We start from the raw sequence: 22,152 nt of genomic DNA on the forward strand, positions 1-22,152 counted from the left end.
ACCGCTTAGGACTAACACCCGAGACAGCCTGCGGGCTTTGGCGAGTTCGCCTAAGTTCCGGCAGGGGGCGCTGTAGCGCTAGGAGTAGCGTCTTGGAGGGAGGGCGGAAGGAAGCCGCACTGCATCCTGGGAGCTGTCAGTGCCCTCTCCGGTGTGTTTAGGCGGCGGGGCTCTTCCGGCTTGGGGCGCCAAGGTAACCCTTTTTCCCTGTGACATTCTCGCTTCCCCCTTTCTCCTCCCTTTTCTTTCCCCTGCAGCTTTTGTTCTTCTCTGGTGCTGGGCTGTGATGGGGACGGGGAATAGTTATGGGAAGGATTTTAGGCGGTGGGGGGCTGCTGTTGGAGTGTCTTCTCCCTGGGGGGAGATCCAGAAGTATAGGAAAATTAGAAGGATGGAGATGTGCACTTATCCTTATCTCTCTGAAGATGCTTATGAAACAATTCTCTTGCCTGCCATCGCTGTTCTCTCATTCCCATTCCATTGTGACCCCTCCTATTGGAAGGTTTTAAATAAAGGGGGGCAGCAGAAAAAGACTTTCAGATTATTATTATTATTATTTTATATCAGTAACTTGTACCACTCTAGTTCGTTTCCTACCTTCATCAGATCCACTTGCAAGATGCACCAAATAAGGGTTAGTTAACCTGTCTCTTCCAGGTTACCACTTTTTAGGTACCCTGATTGCATGAATATAAGGGAATTTCACTTCCCCACCAGTTCCTTCTTCTAAAGCAAGAATTCAAAATCTGCTTGTTATACAGACATTACACCTTTGTACTTTGTGCTGATTGATTTAAAATAACTGCCAGTTGTGGTTTTTTACACACCTTAGGTTCCTGTTCAATGAACCTAATAAAAAGTCATTCATTTATTACTCAGCATCTGTTAAATGATAAACTAATCCACTCTGCAGTCATGAATCTTCACCCCCTAGTAACTGGAATAAAAGACAGGAATTTATGGTTTTTTGGTTTAGCTGTTGGAGCATAACAATGTGATATTGTCATAGTTGGTATTTTGCATTGTTTACTTTTACTCATTCAAGCTGCATACTTAAAAAGGAAAAAGCTCTGTTAAGAACATAAGAACATAAGAAGAGCCTGCTGGATCAGGCCAGTGGCCCATCTAGTCCAGCATCCTGTTCTCACAGTGGCCAGCCAGGTGCCTGGGGGAAGCCCGCAAGCAGGACCCGAGTGCAAGAACACTCTCCCCTCCTGAGGCTTCCAGCAACTGGTTTTCAGAAGCATGCTGCCTCTGACTAGGGTGGCACAGCACAGCCATCACGGCTAGTAGCCATTGATAGCCCTGTCCTCCATGAATTTGTCTAATCTTCTTTTAAAGCCATCCAAGCTGGTGGCCATTACTGCATCTTGTGGGAGCAAATTCCATAGTTTAACTATGCGCTGAGTAAAGAAGTACTTCCTTTTGTCTGTCCTGAATCTTCCAACATTCAGCTTCTTTGAATGTCCACGAGTTCTAGTATTATGAGAGAGGGAGAAGAACCTTTCTCTATCCACTTTCTCAATGCCATGCATAATTTTATATACTTCTATCATGTCTCCTCTGACCCGCCTTTTCTCTAAACTAAAAAGCCCCAAATGCTGCAACCTTTCCTCGTAAGGGAGTTGCTCCATCCCCTTGATCATTCTGGTTGCCCTCTTCTGAACCTTTTCCAACTCTATAATATCCTTTTTGAGATGAGGTGACCAGAACTGTACACAGTATTCCAAATGCGGCCGCACCATAGATTTATACAACGGCATTATGATATCGGCTGTTTTATTTTCAATACCTTTCCTAATTATCGCTAGCATGGAATTTGCCTTTTTCACAGCTGCTGCACACTGGGTCGACATTTTCATCGTGCTGTCCACTACAACCCCGAGGTCTCTCTCCTGGTCGGTCACCGCCAGTTCAGACCCCATGAGTGTAGTGGGATGTATTTCTAAGTAAACAGCATAGGATTGTATAGGTGCTCGCTTTTTTCTTCATGCCCTTCTTCAAATTCAGTCTGCTGCTGTTGTGTGGTTTTTATAGCACATACGGCAACACAGATTAGTAACACCTATATGTATTTTCGCTGAAAGTCCATTTGGAAATGAGGAATTGACTTTCCTTCTGTTCTCTCAGTTGACTTGCCTTCTGTTCTCTCTGTGCTATGTTCATGTGGATGATGTCTACAGAAGCATGTGGAAGTCCTTGTGGGTTAATCTGCATTACATTGTATAAACACTGTATTAGTATTCTTTTTTCTCTATGTCTCTTTTCTGCCCTTTCTCCACTGCCAAATATGTGACCTAGTTGATTCCATATACATTTATATCAGACACTGGGAGGATTTTTTAAAGGCATTCCTAGCTCTGGCTTTGCTGTTAAAAGAAAGTACTGTAGTGTTTTTTTTGTGTGGGTAAATATTTCCCTTATTGTGAACAGAGTAAAATGTTTTCAGCTCTATCCTAAACATCTTTAAGTGAAAGTAAGTCCCACTGTATTCTTACCCATCAGCAAATATGCTCAGGATTGCAACTGTCATCTCTGATTTTGCATGCATTGATTTTTCCAAAGAGGGGACCATAGAATAAACACTCTTTTGTTGAGTTGCCAGAAAATTCAGTAGCATTTGAGCTTCAGATCACACAGTGTAATGAAGAATTTCTTTATGGTAGATCCTGTCTGTAAAGGATGTTTCTGGGTATGGGGTAAGCTGTGGTTTTAATGGACTGTGCTGAAAAGATGTGTTTATAGGATTAATATATTCAAAGGAGTGACCTTCAGTAGTAGAAAACCAATGCAAAGAACAGATCCTGACAAGGGATGTAATATATAATCTCCATTTGCTGAAACCTCAGAATCAATAATAAACAATAGCTGTGACACCGCATGGGGACATTTGAGATAATCCGTAATCTTTGTTTTAGGGAAAGTATCAACTTTGTTAGTGAACTCTCTTCAGCAGCTTGTTTTGTCTCCTGATTTTTTTTTTTTTGTTAAGTTCAGTAACGATAAAGTTAGAGAGAGGATGTCCAGAGAAACTTGAATGTTCCTTTTCTGGTTTCTGTAAATTTTTGTTTTAACACTGCAATCAAACACATGTTTACTTGAGAGTAAGCACAATTGAACTCTGTGGGGATTGCTTGTGAGAAAACCTGATTTGCAACATGCTATGCATGTTTGAATTGTGCCCATGTATTTTCTTATCAAGAAAGAATCCAGTCTGGCTCTTGTAAAGTGCAGTTGTTGGCAGGTGTTTCTACCTTCCAACCCAATGAGGCACTGGATGCTCATGTAATACTGTGAATAGATAGTGGGTTGTGGACCTGGATCTTAAACAGATTACTATCTCTCACAGTGCAATCTCTGCATTGTGTTTGATGGGGCTTACTCCTAGGTAAGTGCACATAGGAATGCAGCTTCAGTCTTTTATATATACAAAGAAAATAACAAAGCCACAAACCCATTGGATGCTGAATAACACATTGTGTGAGTGTTTTATCAGCAATTCATCAGAATTATTAGGTTTCTACAATTTCAAAAGTGTGTGTCTTCCCCCCCCCTTTCCCCCCAGAAAGGTTGTTGCTGGCACAAGTAAATGAGGGATGAGCTATATGCAGAGCTTGGAAGATTACTTTTAAAAAGTAATAAATAACAGTTACAATTACATGGCCCAAAAAAGTAGTAATTACCGTTACAATTACAATTGCTCCGAAAGTAACTGATTACTTTTTTTCAAAAGTAATCACTACAATTACATTTCAGTTACTTTTTTAAAAAAACGCCTACAAAGTGCTGGCCTTGGCTGCTGCACATCTAAGTACAGTAGGGCCCCATTCATACTGTGGGTTACATTCCAGACCCCTGCCGAAAAGCAAAACTCGCGGAATAGTGGAACTCCGTAAATAATATGGCACCTGATGCTCAGCTGCTGAGTGCGTCATGCCGAAAAACACTGTAAAAACAGAACAAGTGGCGTATGAGTGGGGCCTTACTCTAATTGAAAACTGCCATATTAGCAGAATGCCGAAAAGCGGGGCCCTACTGTAGCCTAAAACAACATTAAAAATAAACACACACATACAGAGGTAGTAGAATAATTCTTTTTATCCATAAGATAGCAATGGTGGTCTCTCCGCTGGTAAGGGAGGTGGGGAGGGAGGCTGAGGCCACTACTCAGATCTTTGCACATCAAACCAAGTACAACCTCTTCCCCCACTCAGCCAGCAAGCATAATTGCTCTCACTTAACCACCTCCTGGACCCTGCCCTGCCATCAACTAACGGGCATACCCAAGCAAACATTTTCCCCTGAGATGCAAAAAAGTTAAAATACTGCAAATGCAGCACAGTAGCCAGAGAAGGTGGTGGAGGCCACTTTGCGTACCAAGTGCAAACACAGTTCGTTCTCTCTCTCTTGCACGCATGCATGCACACACACACACACACACACACACACACACGTTGTCATCTTTCACCTCCACAGTTCTTTATCTCTATGCTGCTGCTGCTGCCTCCTTCTCCTCCTTTATCCATGTTCTTGACCTCCGGCTCCTTTTTCCCTCCACTCCATTCTTCACCACCACCATCCATTTTTTTAAACAATTGTTTTCTCTACCTCCTCCCTCGTCGCCTCCTACCCACCCACAGAGCACGAGGGAAGAGCAACGCTGCGCAGAAGCCCAGTTTGAGGCACATGATTTTCATCCACAAATCAGAGGAGCAGAAGACTTCTCCTGCTTCCTCCGCCCCCAAGTAATGCCCTAAAGTAATGCTGGAAACATTACAATTACTCCACAAAAGTAATAAAATTACTCTTAGTTCTATTACAATCAAAATGTAAAGAATTTACCCACTCGTTCCTCAAAAAATAATGAATTCCAAGTAATTCGTTACTTGTAACAAATTACTTCCAAGCTCTGGCTATAAGTAGTGAAGAGTTACAATGAAGACCCCTTACTGGGATTTAGAAAAAAAATCTGGTTATTTGCCTAAGAAATAATAGCTCTAAAACCCTTGAAGGGCCATCTCTCAGTAGTAAAACCATCTTCTTCCTTTGCATGCAGAAGGTACCAGCTTTCAGTCCTTGGTGTCTCCAGATAGGGCCAGGAAAGACCCCTACCTGAAATCCTGGAGAACTGTTGCCAGTACTGAGCTAGGTGGACCAATGATCTGACTCAATATAAGGCAGCTTCCTATGTCTCTATGTGAAGATAGATGAATAAATTGTACTGCCTTATACTGAAGCCGACCATTGTTGTTGTATTCTGACTCCCATTAGCCATGACCAGGCCCACAGGTTCCATCTCTAGTCTCTCATTGGCAGTGCCTCTCCAGGGTCACAGGGAAAGGTCTTTCCCATCTCCTGATGCCTGATCTATCTTACCTAAAAATGCTGGGAATTAAGTCGTTGCACAGACATCCTGTACCCCTGCTAAAGACTTGTCTTGTCTCTCTTACAATATCTGTCCCCCTTTCAATATATCATAGTTGAAACATTAAATAAATTGAAAGAATCAATTTCACAATCTCTATTTTTTCTTGCATCTTCATGGAAATAGATAACCTAGTTTACTTTTCCCTCTCTGTGCACCCTGTCAGATTAAGAAGCATTCAGGATTTAATTCAGCTTCCTTGGTGTCTTCAGCAATTCTACTCTGGAATGTCCTTATGTGCCACAGATTTTTTTTAAAAAAACCCCAAGAAGCAGCATTTGAAAAATACTCATAATCAGATAAGATTTTTTTGGGAGGGGGGGTGTAGGATGATATTTCTGGTGGAACAGATCCCAAGCCTGTCATTCTGCACGTTATTCTATATAAAAACAAAAACTCTCTTGGATAACCTAATTGTTTCTACTATCTTAAAATCAGCAAATTTTACCAGAATTCTACAACGCTCATTACCCGTTTCAACTATGATATATTGAAAGGGGGACAGATATTGTAAGAGAGACCATTACAGCTTTTGTCATTAGAGCTGCTATTTATTTTTAAATTTCTAGAGACCTATGATGGCCTCTGTTTGAACTGAGTAAGGACTGACACAAAGAGCTTTTCCCAATATGGAAAGCCACAGACGCTTTGGCACAGTCCCCCTTATATACACCTCTGTTCCCTACTGCTAGGTGCCTGTATCTTGACTCCAATGGGGGATATGAGTGGCTGAAGTGCACCAAGGGAAAATTCCAAAAGAGCCCCAATTAGGAAATCAAAGAGCCTCTTCCTTGGGTCTCAGCATAGGGAAAAATACAGCTGAGGTGGGCAGCCGCACATGGGTGTATCCTTTTGTAGCTTCTGCCTAGTGAGGAGGTTTTGCAAGGGAGGAGCAGGGGGTGGTGTGTGTTTCTAGGAATTCCCCACCCACCCCAGTTGCACTGATGCTGTGCCCAGCACAAGACACAGCCTGGTGCCGTTTTGTAAGATTGACAATATGCCTCCCTTGTGTTGCTGCCAGCTATTAAAAGAAATTACTGGAGGCTTTCCATTGTTAAATTTCTGGTCACTATTGGTGATCCTGTTTGTGGACCCTTATCCCACCTTTGGAGTTTATGGTGGAATTTGTCTTTGATTTTTTTTTTAAAGATGAGTGAAAGAAAGCATGTTATCCTTCCAACTTGTGTTATAAATAGGTGTGTGTGTGATTGTAGTAATATTTGAGGGAACTGGCATAATTGCAGTGAAGCTGTAAGTGTGACAAAATGTTACTCTCTCTTGTATCCATCTAATGAGCACCCAGGACAGAGTTTTAGTATGGTAGCATTCACACTTTGGAATATTGTTGCGCGCCTCCCCCAATCTCCGAGTGGTGAGATTTCAGGGGGTCCCTGCGCCCATCCAGGGTTTGGTTTCCTTTGGGAAGAAGGCCAGCGGAGACTGCAGTGTCTTTATGAAATATGGTTTATTTATGTACACACATTCCAACCTGAGCTTAGGATGGAGGGGTTCAAGGCATCAGCAGTCTAATATCCAGCTTTTCCATCCGGGTGCAGGGGCATCCTATTGCCACGATGCAGGGAGCCAGCCTCTGCACATGCCTGCCACCCTAGTTCTCTAGTACACCCACTTCCAGTTCCAAACACACTTCTCCCCGCCCAGGAGTGGGGGGGAGACTCTCCTCCAGTAGAGTTTAAAATGACAAAAAGGATCTTCCTAGCCCCTTTCACCAGTTGCCGGGGCAACTAAATAGGACCATTAACTACCTAGCCACTCTATTTGATTAACAAAGGAGATTCATCTGGCTAGCAAAGCCAGCCTCCCAGGCATAGGATTCCAAAATCAGAGGCTGGAAAGGTGACCCACAGAAACCATCCATTCCAGCCCCCCCCCATGCTCATAACACTACACCCTTCTCTGAAAGAGGTCTGTCCCAGACCTGCAAACAAATCACAGAATAACAACTTTTCCTACAAGAAATAACAGATACAGGTTAGCAAGACATTGCAATATACATCATTAAAAGCATAGTCATATTACAGTCTCATTTCCATACAAGTACAAAAACAGTCCATTCCCTTACAGCACCTTTTCCCATTAATTACTCTCTCTTTGGGCTTCCTCTTATTTCTTGGAGCTCCCAGTCACAGTTCTGCATCCAACAGCTTACCCAGTCCTCATAACTTGGCAGTTGCCTGAGTTCCTGACATGTTTAAGCATGCCCTCAACCACATGTACATTTACTCCTTGCTCCCCCAAACAGTTGTACATACACCCACAATCCAAGTCACAGAATAACAAATCCTAAACATTAAAATCTTATTACAAAAAAAAACCCCTATCAGCATGATTCCTAAAAAAACCCATTAAACTGCTCATATCCCCACCAGCATGCAGAAAGGCACAAATCAACAGCATTACACAGTCCCATAAGCACAACCCCCACCCCGAAGCCATGCGGTCGCCAACATGGCCCTTTGTCTTGGGGCTTCATGGCGTTCCCAGTCCAAGCTGATCCCTGCTGCTGCCTGCAGGGGGTTGGGACTCCTTTCCAGGAACAGATTTGTTTCCTCCCCAGCACATGGCAGGCTGTAGCCATGTTCTTGCCACTCTCTGCTCTGGGAAAAGTCTTCAAGCCAGTCCACTTGGTCTCCTGCCCCAAACGCCAAATCAAACTTCTGCCACAAGTCTTTATCCGGGGGGATCTTCTTAAAGATTAGCTGGCCTAGTCCACCCAGGCTGGCAGAAAGAAATCTTCTCTGTCCTCCCTCACAATCTCCAGTATGAAACATGGGCCCAAACAGAGGCAGGAAACCCTCCCAGTGTCTCTTACCCTCCAAACTCACTGGGTACTGGGTGCCTCTCACCGCTGGAATTCGCCCAAGGACTGCACCCATCATAGGAGCTGCATCCCACCCCACAAGACCATTATGGGGCACCCAAGGGACGAAGTCACTTGGGGATTTTATCTCACCCATCTCTCCAGGCGCTGGGAGCTTCTCTTGGACTTGACCTCTTGGACTTGGAGCAGGTTTCTCCTGCTGCACCTTTTCTTTCACAGCCATTTCTCCAGGCTCTGGCAGCTCCTCTCCAGCCTCTAGTTCACCTTTGTCTGAAGCTTTTCTTCCTCCTGCACTTTCTCTTTCACATTCCCCCTGGAAATTAGGATGGGGCCAACAATTTGTTATTTTAGGTGCCTTCTTAAGACTTTTTTAAATTCACCCAGTCTTTTTAAGGTTAGCATTGATTTTACATAAGGCTTTCATGCATTCTTAATGTTTTAACTTTGTGTTTTGTTTTTTTGGGGGGGGGGTTGTATACCACCGCAATATTTTTGAATGGTGAGCAGTTTATAAATTATTTCAATTAATATTTTACAAAGAAAGAATTGATAGAAAGCAAACCTTAAATATCTCCTAATTTAGAAAAATAATTATATTGCTGTCAGAACAGGAGATGCTGCGCCAGCTTCCTTAGAATGGGAGTACACAAGAGCTGATTATTGTGTGATTAACAGCAATTAGAATAAACAAATGTGTTGTTAAATCGGTAGCGTTGTTGATAGTAAAGGGGATGGGCTATGAGCTGTTATATTTAAAGATTAAAGGCATACTATCCACTCATATTTATAGTGGAAAATATCGCCCTACTGGGTACAGAAAGTTGATTGTTTGATCTTGCATTCCGATTTTTTGAAAAACCCTTTTGTCTCCATGTTCCTTCTATATTCATTTGAAGAATATAGTATTGTTTGCCTTTAGCTGATAAGGAAGGCACAGTGACCAAAGCTGTTTTAGTTTTCATGTATAAAATTTTGTGCTATTAGATGCTTTAATAACTAGTTATCCACGTACTCTTACAGTACATTGTAATCTGATAAGACCCCGGTGTGAATCTAATGTGGTTTTAGGCAAGCTATTTTCTCTCAGCATAAACCTTCCATCTTCAATTTGGGAATAACAGTACTAACCTACTTTACATGATTGCTCTAAGGATTACTCAGATAATGTATGTAACGCTACAGTCCTATACCCACTTACTCCTAGATAAGCCCCACTAAAGTCAATAGGATTTACGTCTTGGTAGACATGTATTGGATTGCACTGCCAAATGTTTTGATACTCAGAGGTACTTATAAATACTGCAAATATTATTTTATTCCACACCCAACATTCATAAAGATGATTGATGCAATAAACTCTTAGGAAGTGATACTCTTTGACGTTCCCTTCTTAGCAGAATGTTTGTCTTTTCTCAGGAAGTTTGTGAGTTTATAGAAGACTTTACCTACCCACTTACTTACTAACTAGATGGCAGTTTACAAGGGAATGAAAGCATGACCATGAAATATACAAACACAAACTAGAAAAAGTATAATTATAGTGAAAATCATAGTATCAGGCAAATGAGAACTTGTACATAAGCACTGTAATTAGGATTTAAAGCATTTTGCCTGAAAATTAGGCTGTTAATAGTTTCCTGCACAATTGGATATGGCTGTACAGTCCACTAAGAGCAGGTCTGTCGTTGGACCTTGAGTCTGGCAGAAGATAATAATCAGAAATAGAATCATGGTAAGAAAAAGAAGTAAAAAGTTGGATCAAGAGACTTATAGCGCATCTTTTGATGTCTACTCAGAAGTCCAATTGAATTAAGTGGGGTTACTCCTAGGTAAGTGGGGATAGGTTTGCAGCCTTAGTCGTGCTTAGAGCAGACCCACTGAAAAATATGAATGTAAGTTCATCATGATTAACTTAAGCCTCATTGATTTAATTGGGTCTTCTCTAACCATGACTAAGGCTGGATCTAAACCTATATTGTTCAGCTTTAAGAAAGCACTGCTCCAGAGGGATGTGGGAGATGCCCCAAGCACAAATAGCCTGGCTAATGACTTGCATGGAGCTAATACGATTTTTGAGACTTAACATTCAGAGCATGAGTCAAGTCACAGTTGAAAATGGGCCAATGATGATGATAAAAATGGGCCAATATGGATTCCTGGACAGCCTTGACATAGTCAAGAGTTCAAATATTGCTTTTGATTGCTTAATGTGTTAGGATGCTGCCTTGGAGCAGGCAGCCCATTTGTACAGCCTCATAACTATTACCATTACCTGTCTAGAAAAAGACACATTATTAATCCAAACTAACAATGCATCTGAATTTTCTTCAGTTTTCTCTTTGTCAACCACTGCATTTTAGTCTGTCACCAAACAGAACTTCTCTTGCTGAAATGAGAAAGTTTTGTATTTTTGAATCTTTTCTTTGAATGCTGCATCCAGGGTACAAGACTTGCTTTATGCTACTCGATAGTCCTTAAGGTCAGTAGAATGTTCTTTACAGAAAGAAAAGTGGATTTTCCAGGGTAGGCTTTGAAATGACAAACAGAAAAATTAATTTTCCAGGACCTTTGGTAAGGTGACAGTGAAAGCATTTTTTTCCAGCTGGCAAGCCATGAAGAAGATAATACCATGTAGTTTATCTTTGATACCCAATATTTGAAAAAGTGCAGAACCATTGTTATTTTAATTGTCTCTATTATGTATTCCCACAGGTGTGATAAAGTTACCTTCTCCACATACATCTTTCTTTTGCTGAATATTTATTTTATTTTTTAGGTAGCTACTGAAAGACAAGTTGGAAGACCTGTTTCTGTGCTCGATACTTCTATTCATGCTTTCATTTTTCAAAGATTATTATAGTTCCTTTCTTTTCAAGACGATGTTCTGTAGTAGTAAACAGTGACATACCGTCTCTGAGCTTTGAAGGTCGATATGACTATCAGGGCTAATGGCCAGTGATGGACTTATTGGTCCATGGATCTATCTAAACCCCCTTTTAAAGCCATCCAAGTCAGTGACCATTACATCATATTGGGGCAGGGAATTCCACAAAGCAGTTATGCAAAGTGTGAAAAAATACTTCCTTTTGTCTGTCCTGACAAAATTGACAACTGCCAATCAGTTTCAGGGTGCGGCAGAGGTGGTGAAATCTGCTTTTTACTCTAGAAACTGGGATCCCCCAGGGCCAAGGATCAGGTTTCCTCACCATGCTAATAAAATCCCTAAATGTGTGCTTTTACTCTCTCTCATAATAAGCAAATACTTGCATTTATTTCTAGGGAGGGTGGGTAGAGTGCTGCACTTGGAGGCAGTTTTGTGATATGGGTTAAACCTGCCCACGACTCATGATGTCAGGTGGCCAATTCATCACTAAGAGGAGCCTGAGTGAGAAATGCCCCATTGCTGAAGGTAGATCCAGAGTTATGAGTAGGAATGATATGTTCTTCCCCCTGTCCCAACTAAAAGTGCTGTTCAGGGTGGAAGGAAATACAAAGTGTTGAGGAACTTCCTACAGCATGGGATTAGTCACCTCAGTGACCAAATTCTGAATGCCCTCAGGCAGAAATGATTAAGCAAGGGGTCTTCAACTTTTTTGGGCCTGTGGGCAGAATTGCAAACCAGAGAAATTGTTGAAGGCACCACTCACCACAAGCAACCATTCACTCTAACCTTGTATATTGGTACAGTAGAATGCTTTTTCAAGCCTAATTTCAGGTGTGTGAGGGAACCCTCCAGGCTCTGGGGAAGGTTCTACAGGCACATATGTACCTGTGGGTGACCTGTTTATTTAAGCTGTTGGAGTGCCAGCCAAGACATTCCATACAGGTGTTGTAGCTAGTCTAAAATAAAGCTATGATCTATAGTGTCAACAGTGTTGATAAGCTTTGTTTTTTAAAATGCTTCTTTAACAGCTCAGCCCTATTTGTGTCTACTTTGAAGTCCCACTGAGTTCAGTGGGCCTTGCTCCTTGGTCAGTGGTATAGAATTGCAACGATCATGTTAAACTATATGCTGAATAATACCAGTTGGAATTGTACTTACCCAAAAGTGAAAATGAATTATTTGTGAATCTAGTTCTAGGATTCAGTTTGCTAGCTATCTCCAGTGTTTGCAGTGCTCTTCCATCCTAAGGCCTCATGCTTTTTATGCAGTCATCCTCTTTGACTGAACTGCATATTTTAGTTCTAGCCAACTATGGCATAACTCAGTGGTGGAGCATCTGCCTTACATGCACAATGTTCTAGCCTCAATCCCTGGGTAGAGTTGGGAAGGACTCCTGCCTGGAGAGCCATTTCCAGTCAATGTAGACAATACTGAGTTAGATGGGCCTATGGTCTGACTTTCAGTGTAAGGCAGCTTCTTTTGTTTATCAGCTATGTGTATCAGCTATTTTGCATCTTTCATAGTTCCCTTGACTTTGTGTGATCATTTTTATCACAATTGAATGAAGGTTTTGTACTTCACCTACATTGGTGCAGTCCTATATATATATGTTTGTGTGTGAGACAGAGACTTTTTGCTCTTCATAATTACAGAATAAAGTCTGTTTCGCACTTTCCAGATGCTAAATCTGAGTATGATTACCAAGGTTTAAAATTAGTTTTTGCAGTATCTATTTTGAAAGTGTGTGTGTGTGTTTTGGTTGCACCTATATCTTGGGATAAAAGGTTGCATCATCTAACTTGTATAATTTTGAAGGGGTTTTGCAAACATAGATTTGATTGGCTGAGTTGGCCATGTGAGCACACATTCCCCTTGGGCATCTGACTTTAGCACATGTTTGCACAACTTGTGACCCATGGAGCAAAATTCAGTGCCTAAGCCATTGAGGGTTGCCCACAAGAGGTGTGATAAGAATTTGTCAAGCAGCTGACACACCACAATATGTCAATCACAAATTGTGTATACCTAACTTAGAATTGTATAAAATTAACGAGATTCTCTTCATGCTCAATGTAGATTATTTTTCTGCTTGGAGAATTTGATCATTATCTATGAAGCCAATGAGATTTGTTTTTCGTTTGCTTTTGCTTTTCACAATAAACTTCACTAGCTTACAAATATGATAATAGTTTTACACACTCCATGTTACTTGTGTCTCTAACATAGCCATATATATTTTTGGTTAATTTTCTGAATCCAACAGTAGTTAAAAGTTATGGATTTGGGAAAACCTGTTAAATCTTTTTCAGCTCACAACTTTACATGAATTGCAAGCTGGTCTCTAGTGGGACTCTGCGGGAGGATGAATGCGGAGGAGCTGGAGCTAATGGGTGATTCCAAGTACAGGAACTATGCAGCAGCTGTTGACAAGGCTCTGAAAAGCTTTGAGTACTCCAGTGAGTGGGCTGATTTAATCTCATCACTTGGAAAGCTAAATAAGGTATGATGGAGATGCTCTCCGAAGAATTAGAAGGATTGGGTGAAATGCATGCAAAGCTTTGAGGGGGGATTGAAATTGATTTAATTTAGTACGGTATACAACATTTAGAATCTAGATTTCCCCCCACACACACACAAATTGGAAAAAGAGTGGGCTGGCAGATAATTTTAAGCATCAAGTTAAGGTAGTGGGAGTCAGAATTCTGACATGATGAACTCTTCTGTTAGGCAGATACTTTCTTCTCGCCTGCACACCAGAAAAAGGCTGTGCTTGTGTTTGGAATGAGTTATTGTGAAAGAAACCAGCCTAGGGGAGCTTTGGGTTCATCCTCCAGTAATGAGGAGATCAAAAGCTTTCATTTCAGCCATAGCATGCCGTATCCTCTAAACCCAACAAATTGTAGTTAATGTTAACCATGGTTTATTTGAAACAAACCAACTTCCAACCATGGGTTAGGAAGCTGGCTTATTCCAGCAAACCATAGTTAATATTAATCACAGTTTACATGCAACATTGGGTCATATCCCGTTCTGCAGCTCCATTGGTGTGACAGACTTCCATTCGCACCCTTGAAATCTGCTTTGGAGGGTTGGAGCGCATGGGTGGATGAGAGGAAAAAGAAGTCCCATTGTCCCAGTTGAACTATTCACATGGAGCATTGGAAACAACCCATTAAACTGTGGCAAAAACGTACAGTCTCACGGCCATGCCAGACAAAGGGAGAAGCATGCAAGCCCAAGGCTTCTCTAGTCTCATTCCTATCACAATAATTTATTAGAGCGGTTACTACAGTAAGAGCAATGCAGATATTCAGAGAGTCCATGAGTGCCCCATCCTCCCTGTATGCCCTTACTGTGAAGAAGATGGTAGGTGGGTGAGCCAGGACTTTGGCTTTCTTGGGACAGAATGGTGTAGCCTGTAGGGAAAGATCAGCTAAGCAGAAAATGAGCTTAATATCCTAGTTTTGGGTGAGCAGTGGAAGCACCTATCACAGGCTGCCATGAGAGATTATTGTTGTTGGAAGAAATGACTGAGCTGATGTTACAGACACATACAATGGACAGGCAACATGTTATAGTCAGCTATGATACCTCTACTGATTAGCATTTGGTGAAAGATTTAAGCAGTCTAAATAGGACATTATTATTGGTGTGCGAATTCCAGGACAGACATCACTCTAAAACTTGATTTAAATGGAGATTTGGATATGGTATCTTTATTACAAGAATATGTTTGTGTTTTCTTTGGTTAAAAAAACAACTCCTGGTCGTGATCATGAATTTCATATTAGTTTTCTATTTATTCTTTTTTGTATGCTGCTGTGGATGCTTATTGTAGAAGAGCAGAAAATAAATACAAAATAACGATAAACCATGGCTTCATGTGACCTCTGAATATTGGTGTTCTTTCATCTGCATTATCTTTATAATTCCAAAAGGAAAGCTTGTGTACATAATGAGCAGATGGGCCTTTTTCCTCCACTCATGCCAAGAATATAAATTAAAAAGCTAGAATTCTACCTGGGCCATTTCATAGCAACACTCAATAGTGAACTGTAGCTGATCCTGGCTTTCTGACTGGTATGTCTATAGCAGGGTGGGGCCACCCACCTGATGTCAAGTGGCTGATAGCTGTCAAAGTTCAGAGAAGGTTGCTGTAATCACCAATCAGCTGATTGGTGGTTAGAGCAATTCCTTTAAAGATGCACTTCCAGTATCAATCAGCTGATTGGAGGTGGGAGTGCACCTTCATTGAAGCTTATTCTGGAGAGAGAAAATGCTACAGAGAAAGCAATTTGGTACATATATAAATAATTGTGTAATTGTATGAATATCATTAATAGACAAAAAAAGCCCTTGCGGTTTAAGAACGTAGCATAGTCAACAGATATTTCTATCAAACTTTAAAAAGGAGGGAAATTGGGCACCTATAGTGAATGCACCAGGAGAGCAGGAGACCTGACCTCCTCTCTGAGATACTGGACTGCCCTACAAATTTGTCAAAATGCGAACACAATTTGGGTTGGTCTTTCACAGTCCAATCCACTTCCTGTGTAGCTCAGAAGAATTTGGCAGCTTGTGCCTCTGAGAATATGGTAAGTGGTGGTCCAGGAGGTAAGAAATAGGATCCTGTGCAAGCTTGCTGAGAATGGATTGATCATTGGCATGCTTATTGAGTGCAGTAGGATTTACTCTGGTGCAATCATGCTAAGGATAGGTGAAACTGACCATGGGGGAGGAGTGGGAGAGGTGAGGGAGGGTATTGGGAGGGGAGGGGAGGGCAGGTGTGATAATTTGCTTGCTTATTGAGTTCAATGGGATTTACTCCCATGCAATCATGCTTAGGATAAGTAAAACTGACTATGGGGGAAGAGTGGGAGGGGATTGAAGTGGGAGGGGATTGAAGTGGGAGGGGATTGAAGTGGGTGGGAGGGGCAAAGGAATGGGGAGGGAAGGGGCAAAGGAATGGGGAGGGAAGGGGCAAAGGAATGGGGAGGGAAGGGGCAAGAGGGAGGGGATAGGAAGGAGGAGGAGGAGAGGACAGGTTTGAACCTTTGCATGCTTTTTGAATTTCCTGTGCAATCATGCTTAGGAGAGGTGAAACTGACCTGGGGGAGGGGCAGGGAGGGGAGGAGGAGGGCAGAAATGGAAGGGGGAGGGGAGGAGATTGGATGGGTGGGCACTGGGCAGAGGGGAAGTGTCAGGTTTTCACTGAGACAGCAACGTCGGTGGGGGTGCAGGCAGGGCTGGAAATTCCTTGGTAATTGCCAGGCTGTAAGTCCTCAGCTGACAGCTTGGCTATAAATCTGCCAGACTAGCAAGGAGAAAGCAAGATAAGGGCAGGGGCCGTTCCAAGCTTACATGCCAAGCCAGAAATCCAGAAGAGATGTCAGTGAAGCTCCGGGTCCAGTTTGCCGAGAGATCAGTCCGAGTCAAGGTTCAGGGGATAGGAAGACACACAGTGGTCACACCTGATGTTGTAGTCAGCAACACGCTGAAGCCAGGGTCTGTCTTTTAAAGAACACCTCTGCAGATAGGTGGGAACAATCACCCCTCTGCCTTCTGCAAGCGTGCCGGCCTTAAGCGGACAGGCCAGCCCCTCTGCTGCTTTCTGTCGTCTTCGCTCTGTAGGTGGGAGAGGAGCCTCCTGGTCACTGTCTGACTCTGGCTGAAGAGCTTCAGCTGCGTCTTGGACGCTCTCCAGCTGAGGGGGAGTAGGAGCTGCATTCTCAGGAGTTTCCTCTGTTTCCCATTCTGGGTCTGTGGCTGTTACTCCCGAGTCATCCTCGTCTGACAAGTCCTCCGAAGGGGCCATGACAGGAAGCCCCTTTCCTTTCCTAAAGGAAAACATTGTGAACAGTATCAATGTTTTTCAGGATTTCCCCTACCTTTTTATTCTACATCAGGCACTTTTAGTCTCCCACCAAAATTCAAACCAAAGCTGTCCCTGGCCACATCCACACCAGACCTTTATTTCACTATAAAGAGCCTTGGCTTCCCCCAAAGAATCCTGGGAAGTGTAGTTTGTGACGGGTGCTGAGAGTTGCTAGGATATGCTCTATTCCCCTCACAGAGCTACAGTCCCCAGAAGACAGGCTGACTGTTCAACCACTCTGGCCCCTGGAGCTCTGTCACGAATAGGAGTCTCCTAACAACTCTCAGCACCCTTCACAAACTACACTTCCCATGACTCTTTGGAGAAGCCATGACTGTCCAAAGTGAAATAAATGTCTGGTGTGGTTGTGGCCCTCTGATTAGCCAAGAGCCAAACAGCCGTCAGTCTGGCTTTTAGAACAGTGACAGCTGGTTTTTACTGAGCATGACCATGCTTATAATTGACTTCAATGTTAAATTTCTTAAATTAAAAATCAGCCAGGCATTTTTTAACTTTTAAATTGCAGAAGCATGGGGCAAGGTCAGTAATAGGATTACAGGTACTCTGTGAACATGGCTGATTTTTAATTAATTTCAACAAATTATGAGACCACTGAGAAAACAGTCCAACAGGATTCTGGACTTTTTTCTGTTATTTTACACGTTGAACTCTCAATTCTCTCTAAGTGTTTTGTGTATTGCCATGAAAACTTAGAGGGTAGTTAAGCAAGTATTTCTGAGTTCAGGACTATAAGTTTTGTAAGGTTTTGATTTGAAATGAGCTTATGGGAAGCAGCAGAATGGCATGGGGGAGTATTTTCAATTTAACATTTTGGAATGCAAAAAATCTATACTTGCTATAGTATAGAGCCGCTCTCATGGCTATATAATATTTAAACAAAAGTTCCCCATGACTACCCCTGAAAGACTTCATCCCTACTGATTCCAATAACAGAAGTTTAGTTTATGCCACATGATGAACTGCTATGCATGTCTGTCTATATCTGTTTTGATATGTAAAATATGGCATAAGGGTCTCAAAAATAAAGAGCCTTTAACTCAGGGATGGGGAACTTGTGACCCTCCCAATGTTGTTAGACTTCATCACCCATCAGCCACATCCAACCTGGCCAGTGGTCAAGGTTGATGGGAGTTGGAGCCCAGCAACACTGCAAGGGCTACAGGGTCCCAACCCCTGCTTTAACCAGTTATGGCTTACTGTGAGTGCATTTTATAATATAAAGAAGGCAAAAAGTTAACAAAACAAGCCACTTTGTTAAATTGGAGGGTTGGGCATCTGTATGGGAGACAATTTTCCTAATGCATCATGACTTACTAAGTAGAACAGATTCAGAAATTTAAAACTGATCAATTCTGTACTTTCTGTCTGAAATTAGCTTTAAAATGTTTTGCAATGTTTCCTGTCAGGTTCTCCAAAACAACGCAAAGTACCAAGTAGTACCAAAAAAGCTGACCATAGGAAAGCGCCTAGCACAATGCCTTCATCCTGCCTTGCCAGGTGGGGTGCACCGAAAGGCACTGGAGACATATGAGATTATCTTCAAAATCATTGGGCCCAAGCGTCTGGCCAAAGACCTTTTCCTATACAGGTAAAAATAATGACCTTTGTATTGTACTCTAAGCATTAGCTTGCCTTAATCAAACATTGTTTTTATTAGAGTAAGCTCACAGTGTATATCTTACAAGCTTTTGTAAATCCTGCAAAGTATTTCACACATGTCAGAATGTGGATAAATTTAGCAATGTGAACTGCCACTCATACTATAGTAGAAAATTCAAGGCAAATTAACATGCAATGCACTCCTAACGCCCAGATCAGCACTGCTGGAAGGGGGTTAGGATTTGGGGTAGGTGTTACTCCACCAGGCTCTGCTGCCATGGAGGCTTGCACTGTGCACATCGAAAAAGAGGGCAGTTGAGAAGCCACACCAGGCGTGTTCCCACCTGCAGTAGCCAGCATAAGGCCCCAAAATGCGGTGTATCAGGGTAGAAGTAAAACAACTATGAATCCACCAGATCCAAAGCTCCTCCATCTCCCTTAGAAGGGCCAGATTTGGGCTCCTCTGCTGTGCTAGTCTGGAGCTGGTGCAGCAAAAAATAAGGAAAAAAAACACACTACCAACTTTCACCTTTGCTAGAACAACTGGCAGAGGTTTGGATGTGATAGTGGCCCCTCTGCCATCCAGCTCCATTTAGGATCGCTTTGCCCATTCTCTTCTGTAGGAGGGCAGTTTTTTTAAAACAAACAAGCAGTGCAGAAACAGATACTTTGCATATTAAAAGTTTTCCCAGTCCGTTTAGAAAGGTGATTTGTATTTGCCTAGAACAACTGTGTAATTAGAAATCTTCTTTGATACTGAGAGTTAGAAGAGAGATCAGAAGGTCAGTGCAAGATGTTCTTTTATAACACAGAAAGAATAACATCAGTGAAAATATTTGAGATACATAACCCATTCCTTTTGTCATAATCCAATAATAAGTATGAGTGTTAGAGCAGAATGCTAAGATCAATTGTTTGGATATTCTTATCTTGGCAAAAAGAAAGAAGGGGGAGGGGAAATCAGAACAAAACAACCTAACTTCCTTTTATGTTCCTCTGCAATGACCTTTTCCAGTATTAAACTAATTAGTTTTGGCTGTTAGCAGATGGATATTGAAACTATTTTCTTTGGTAGAAGAAATAATAAAAATCAAAGAGTGGTTGGAGAATGTGACATGGTTGTAGAGAGATTCATAGGGTACCAACATATTATGCAACTTGTTATCAGTTTAGAATAGTGGAAAAATAATTGTTTTTCTGAACACAGTGAAACGCATACTCACATAAGCTATAATAAAGTGAAAACCATGAGATGGGTGTAACTTTGAAACCTCTTACCGGTTGGTTATGAGGATTTGGTTACCAAATAAGATGGGCATGAAGGGAGATTAAAACCTGCTCTGACCCTAATTTTGTCTTTTATCTCTTGGTTATACTGCACATCTGCTCTGTCTGCCCTCCTAGAGGGCAGGAGCACAGAAACCTGCTAATGCCCGCAGACAGAAGAGAGAGAGAGTTGCTCAGTTTGAATGGAGTGGCAACAGCATGCTTATTAATAAAGACATCAATAATTTTCAGCTTTTTAAAAAATGGAAAGAAATTGGCTTTGTTGTTAAAGTGTAGCTTTGTGCTTGCATGTTTCACAGGATGATCTCCACAAATGTGACACATTTCATTATCAAATGCAGAGCATCTCATTCAAAACAAGCCTTTGTGCTTGCTTGGATATCCCCAGAAATTGTGATATTTTCGAGAAAACTTACTGGGACTGTGGATTGGATCCAGAGTTTTTAGATTGGAGAGCCATTCTTTCTATTATTGGTTATCCTCATATGGTGAACTTTATCCATATAAAGCAGTCCATCCTCTTGATAAATGCCATATTGGCCTCTTGTATCTATAGTTTGTGGTGTTTTTTTTTTTTTAACAGTTCTGGGCTTTTCCCTCTTCTCGCCAATGCTGCTATGTCTGTCAAACCAGCATTACTCAGTCTGTATGAAGTTTATTATCTTCCTTTGGGCAAAACCTTGAAACCAGGCCTGCAAGGGTTATTAACTGGGATACTTCCAGGCTTGGAGGAGGGTTCCGAGTATTACGAGAGGTAAGGCTATAGGTTAATGTCATGTTACCTTTATAACATCCTTATGTGTTGTGAAATGTTCAGAGATGCTAATCTTAACGGGCTATCCCTGGATACAAACACTATAGGAAGGGCGTACTAGAGATGGAGTCACTTGGAACATTCAGGAGGATATAGTCCAACAAACTAGAAATACCCAGAGGGGCAGACTCCTCCACAGAATCATTGTGGGTGGTGGTACCAGACCCTAAGAATACTCTGAGGATGTGCTATTGTCCCGTGACCAAAATGTCTAGGGTGATCTTCAGACCAAGAGCAAAAACAAGGAGACACCCAAAGGAGGAGGTGCTATAGTAATGGATGACTTCACTTGTCCTCACTTAGATTGGGTGCATGCATCTTCCAGTCACAGCAGAGGCGAAATTTCTAGATACCCTAAATGACTGTGCCCTAGAACATGGCCTAGTCGTGAAACTGACTAGCGGAATAGTGACCCCTGTGCTTAATCTTACAAAAGATGACAAAAATCATTACAAAACAAACGCTAAAAACTAAAACTGGTATAAGCACAACAGTGCAAACAATTTAAAACCAGTATGCAAACAGCAGAAAAGAAACTTGGTGCAAATATTTAATGTAGCGGGCATATCTTTGACCAAGTTGGTGGGTTTTTTTATGGCCTTGGGTTTTAATTGGTGAAAATCAGGTGTACTGAACCAGATTTCTGAGCCTTCCAGATTTATTTGCTTGTTTGCTTAATTACTCACACAACCCCTTGTTGCTCATGCCACAGAACCAACACGCTATTGGAGAAGGTAGCTGCCGCAGTGGACCAATCGGCTTTCTACAGTGCATTGTGGGGCAGTCTTCTTACTAGTCCTGCTGTTCGGTTGCCCGGAATTACTTATGTCCTCTCCCATCTAAACAGGAAGCTTTCCATGGAAGACCAGCTTTATATAATAGGCAGTGACATTGAACTGATGGTAAGAGTCAATAAAGCTTAATTTATGTTATAGCCCAGGCCCAGGTATTTGTCTTCATCACTTTTTGAAATACTTGTTGCTTTCTAGCAGCAGATGAATTGCAAAGAATCTGCATGTTATGTGGTATTAAACAGTATTTTTAAAATGCTGATATAAATTCTGTGAATGCTTTTAAAAGTGTGGTATTTTGTTGCTCATCAGACTAAATCAGAGGGCATACTTTAATGAAGCACTTTTTAAAGTTACTCTGATTTCAGTGAGAGGATTAAGCTTTTCTCATTGAAATCAGACTTAAAAGAGGTTAACTTTAGCTGGCGTTGCCCAGGAGACTTGCCCAAAGAGCCAAGTAATCCTTGATACTTTTAAAGTAACTTTGCACTTATGATATCAGCATTCTAAAAATCGTCTATCTGAAAGATGATATTTTGTTTTGTAAAACAGTATTTAACATGTAAAGTGTTTACAACATAGCTACTGCCAAGTATATCTAAATATGTATTTCG

General features: G+C 41.8%; 1 protein-coding gene across 3 annotated transcripts in view; it reads left to right on the forward strand.

Annotated features, from left to right (window-relative positions):
* DOP1A (DOP1 leucine zipper like protein A) overlaps positions 1-22,152 on the forward strand; it is an 83,303-nt gene that overhangs the window by 1,348 nt on the left and 59,803 nt on the right. For 2 of the 3 annotated variants that reach the window (XM_061623220.1, XM_061623222.1), the window contains exons 1-5: positions 94-193; positions 13,461-13,651; positions 18,454-18,635; positions 20,517-20,687; positions 21,460-21,649. In XM_061623220.1, the coding sequence (XP_061479204.1) occupies positions 13,514-13,651; positions 18,454-18,635; positions 20,517-20,687; positions 21,460-21,649 (681 nt within the window). In that variant the 5' untranslated portion in view covers positions 94-193; positions 13,461-13,513. Of the gene's footprint in view, positions 1-93; positions 194-13,460; positions 13,652-18,453; positions 18,636-20,516; positions 20,688-21,459; positions 21,650-22,152 lie in introns of those variants that run through there. The other variant, XM_061623221.1, reaches the window with a different exon arrangement.

The sequence above is a fragment of the Rhineura floridana genome, chromosome 4 (genome assembly GCF_030035675.1).
Source record: "Rhineura floridana isolate rRhiFlo1 chromosome 4, rRhiFlo1.hap2, whole genome shotgun sequence".
NCBI classification, from domain to species: Eukaryota; Metazoa; Chordata; class Lepidosauria; order Squamata; family Rhineuridae; genus Rhineura; species Rhineura floridana.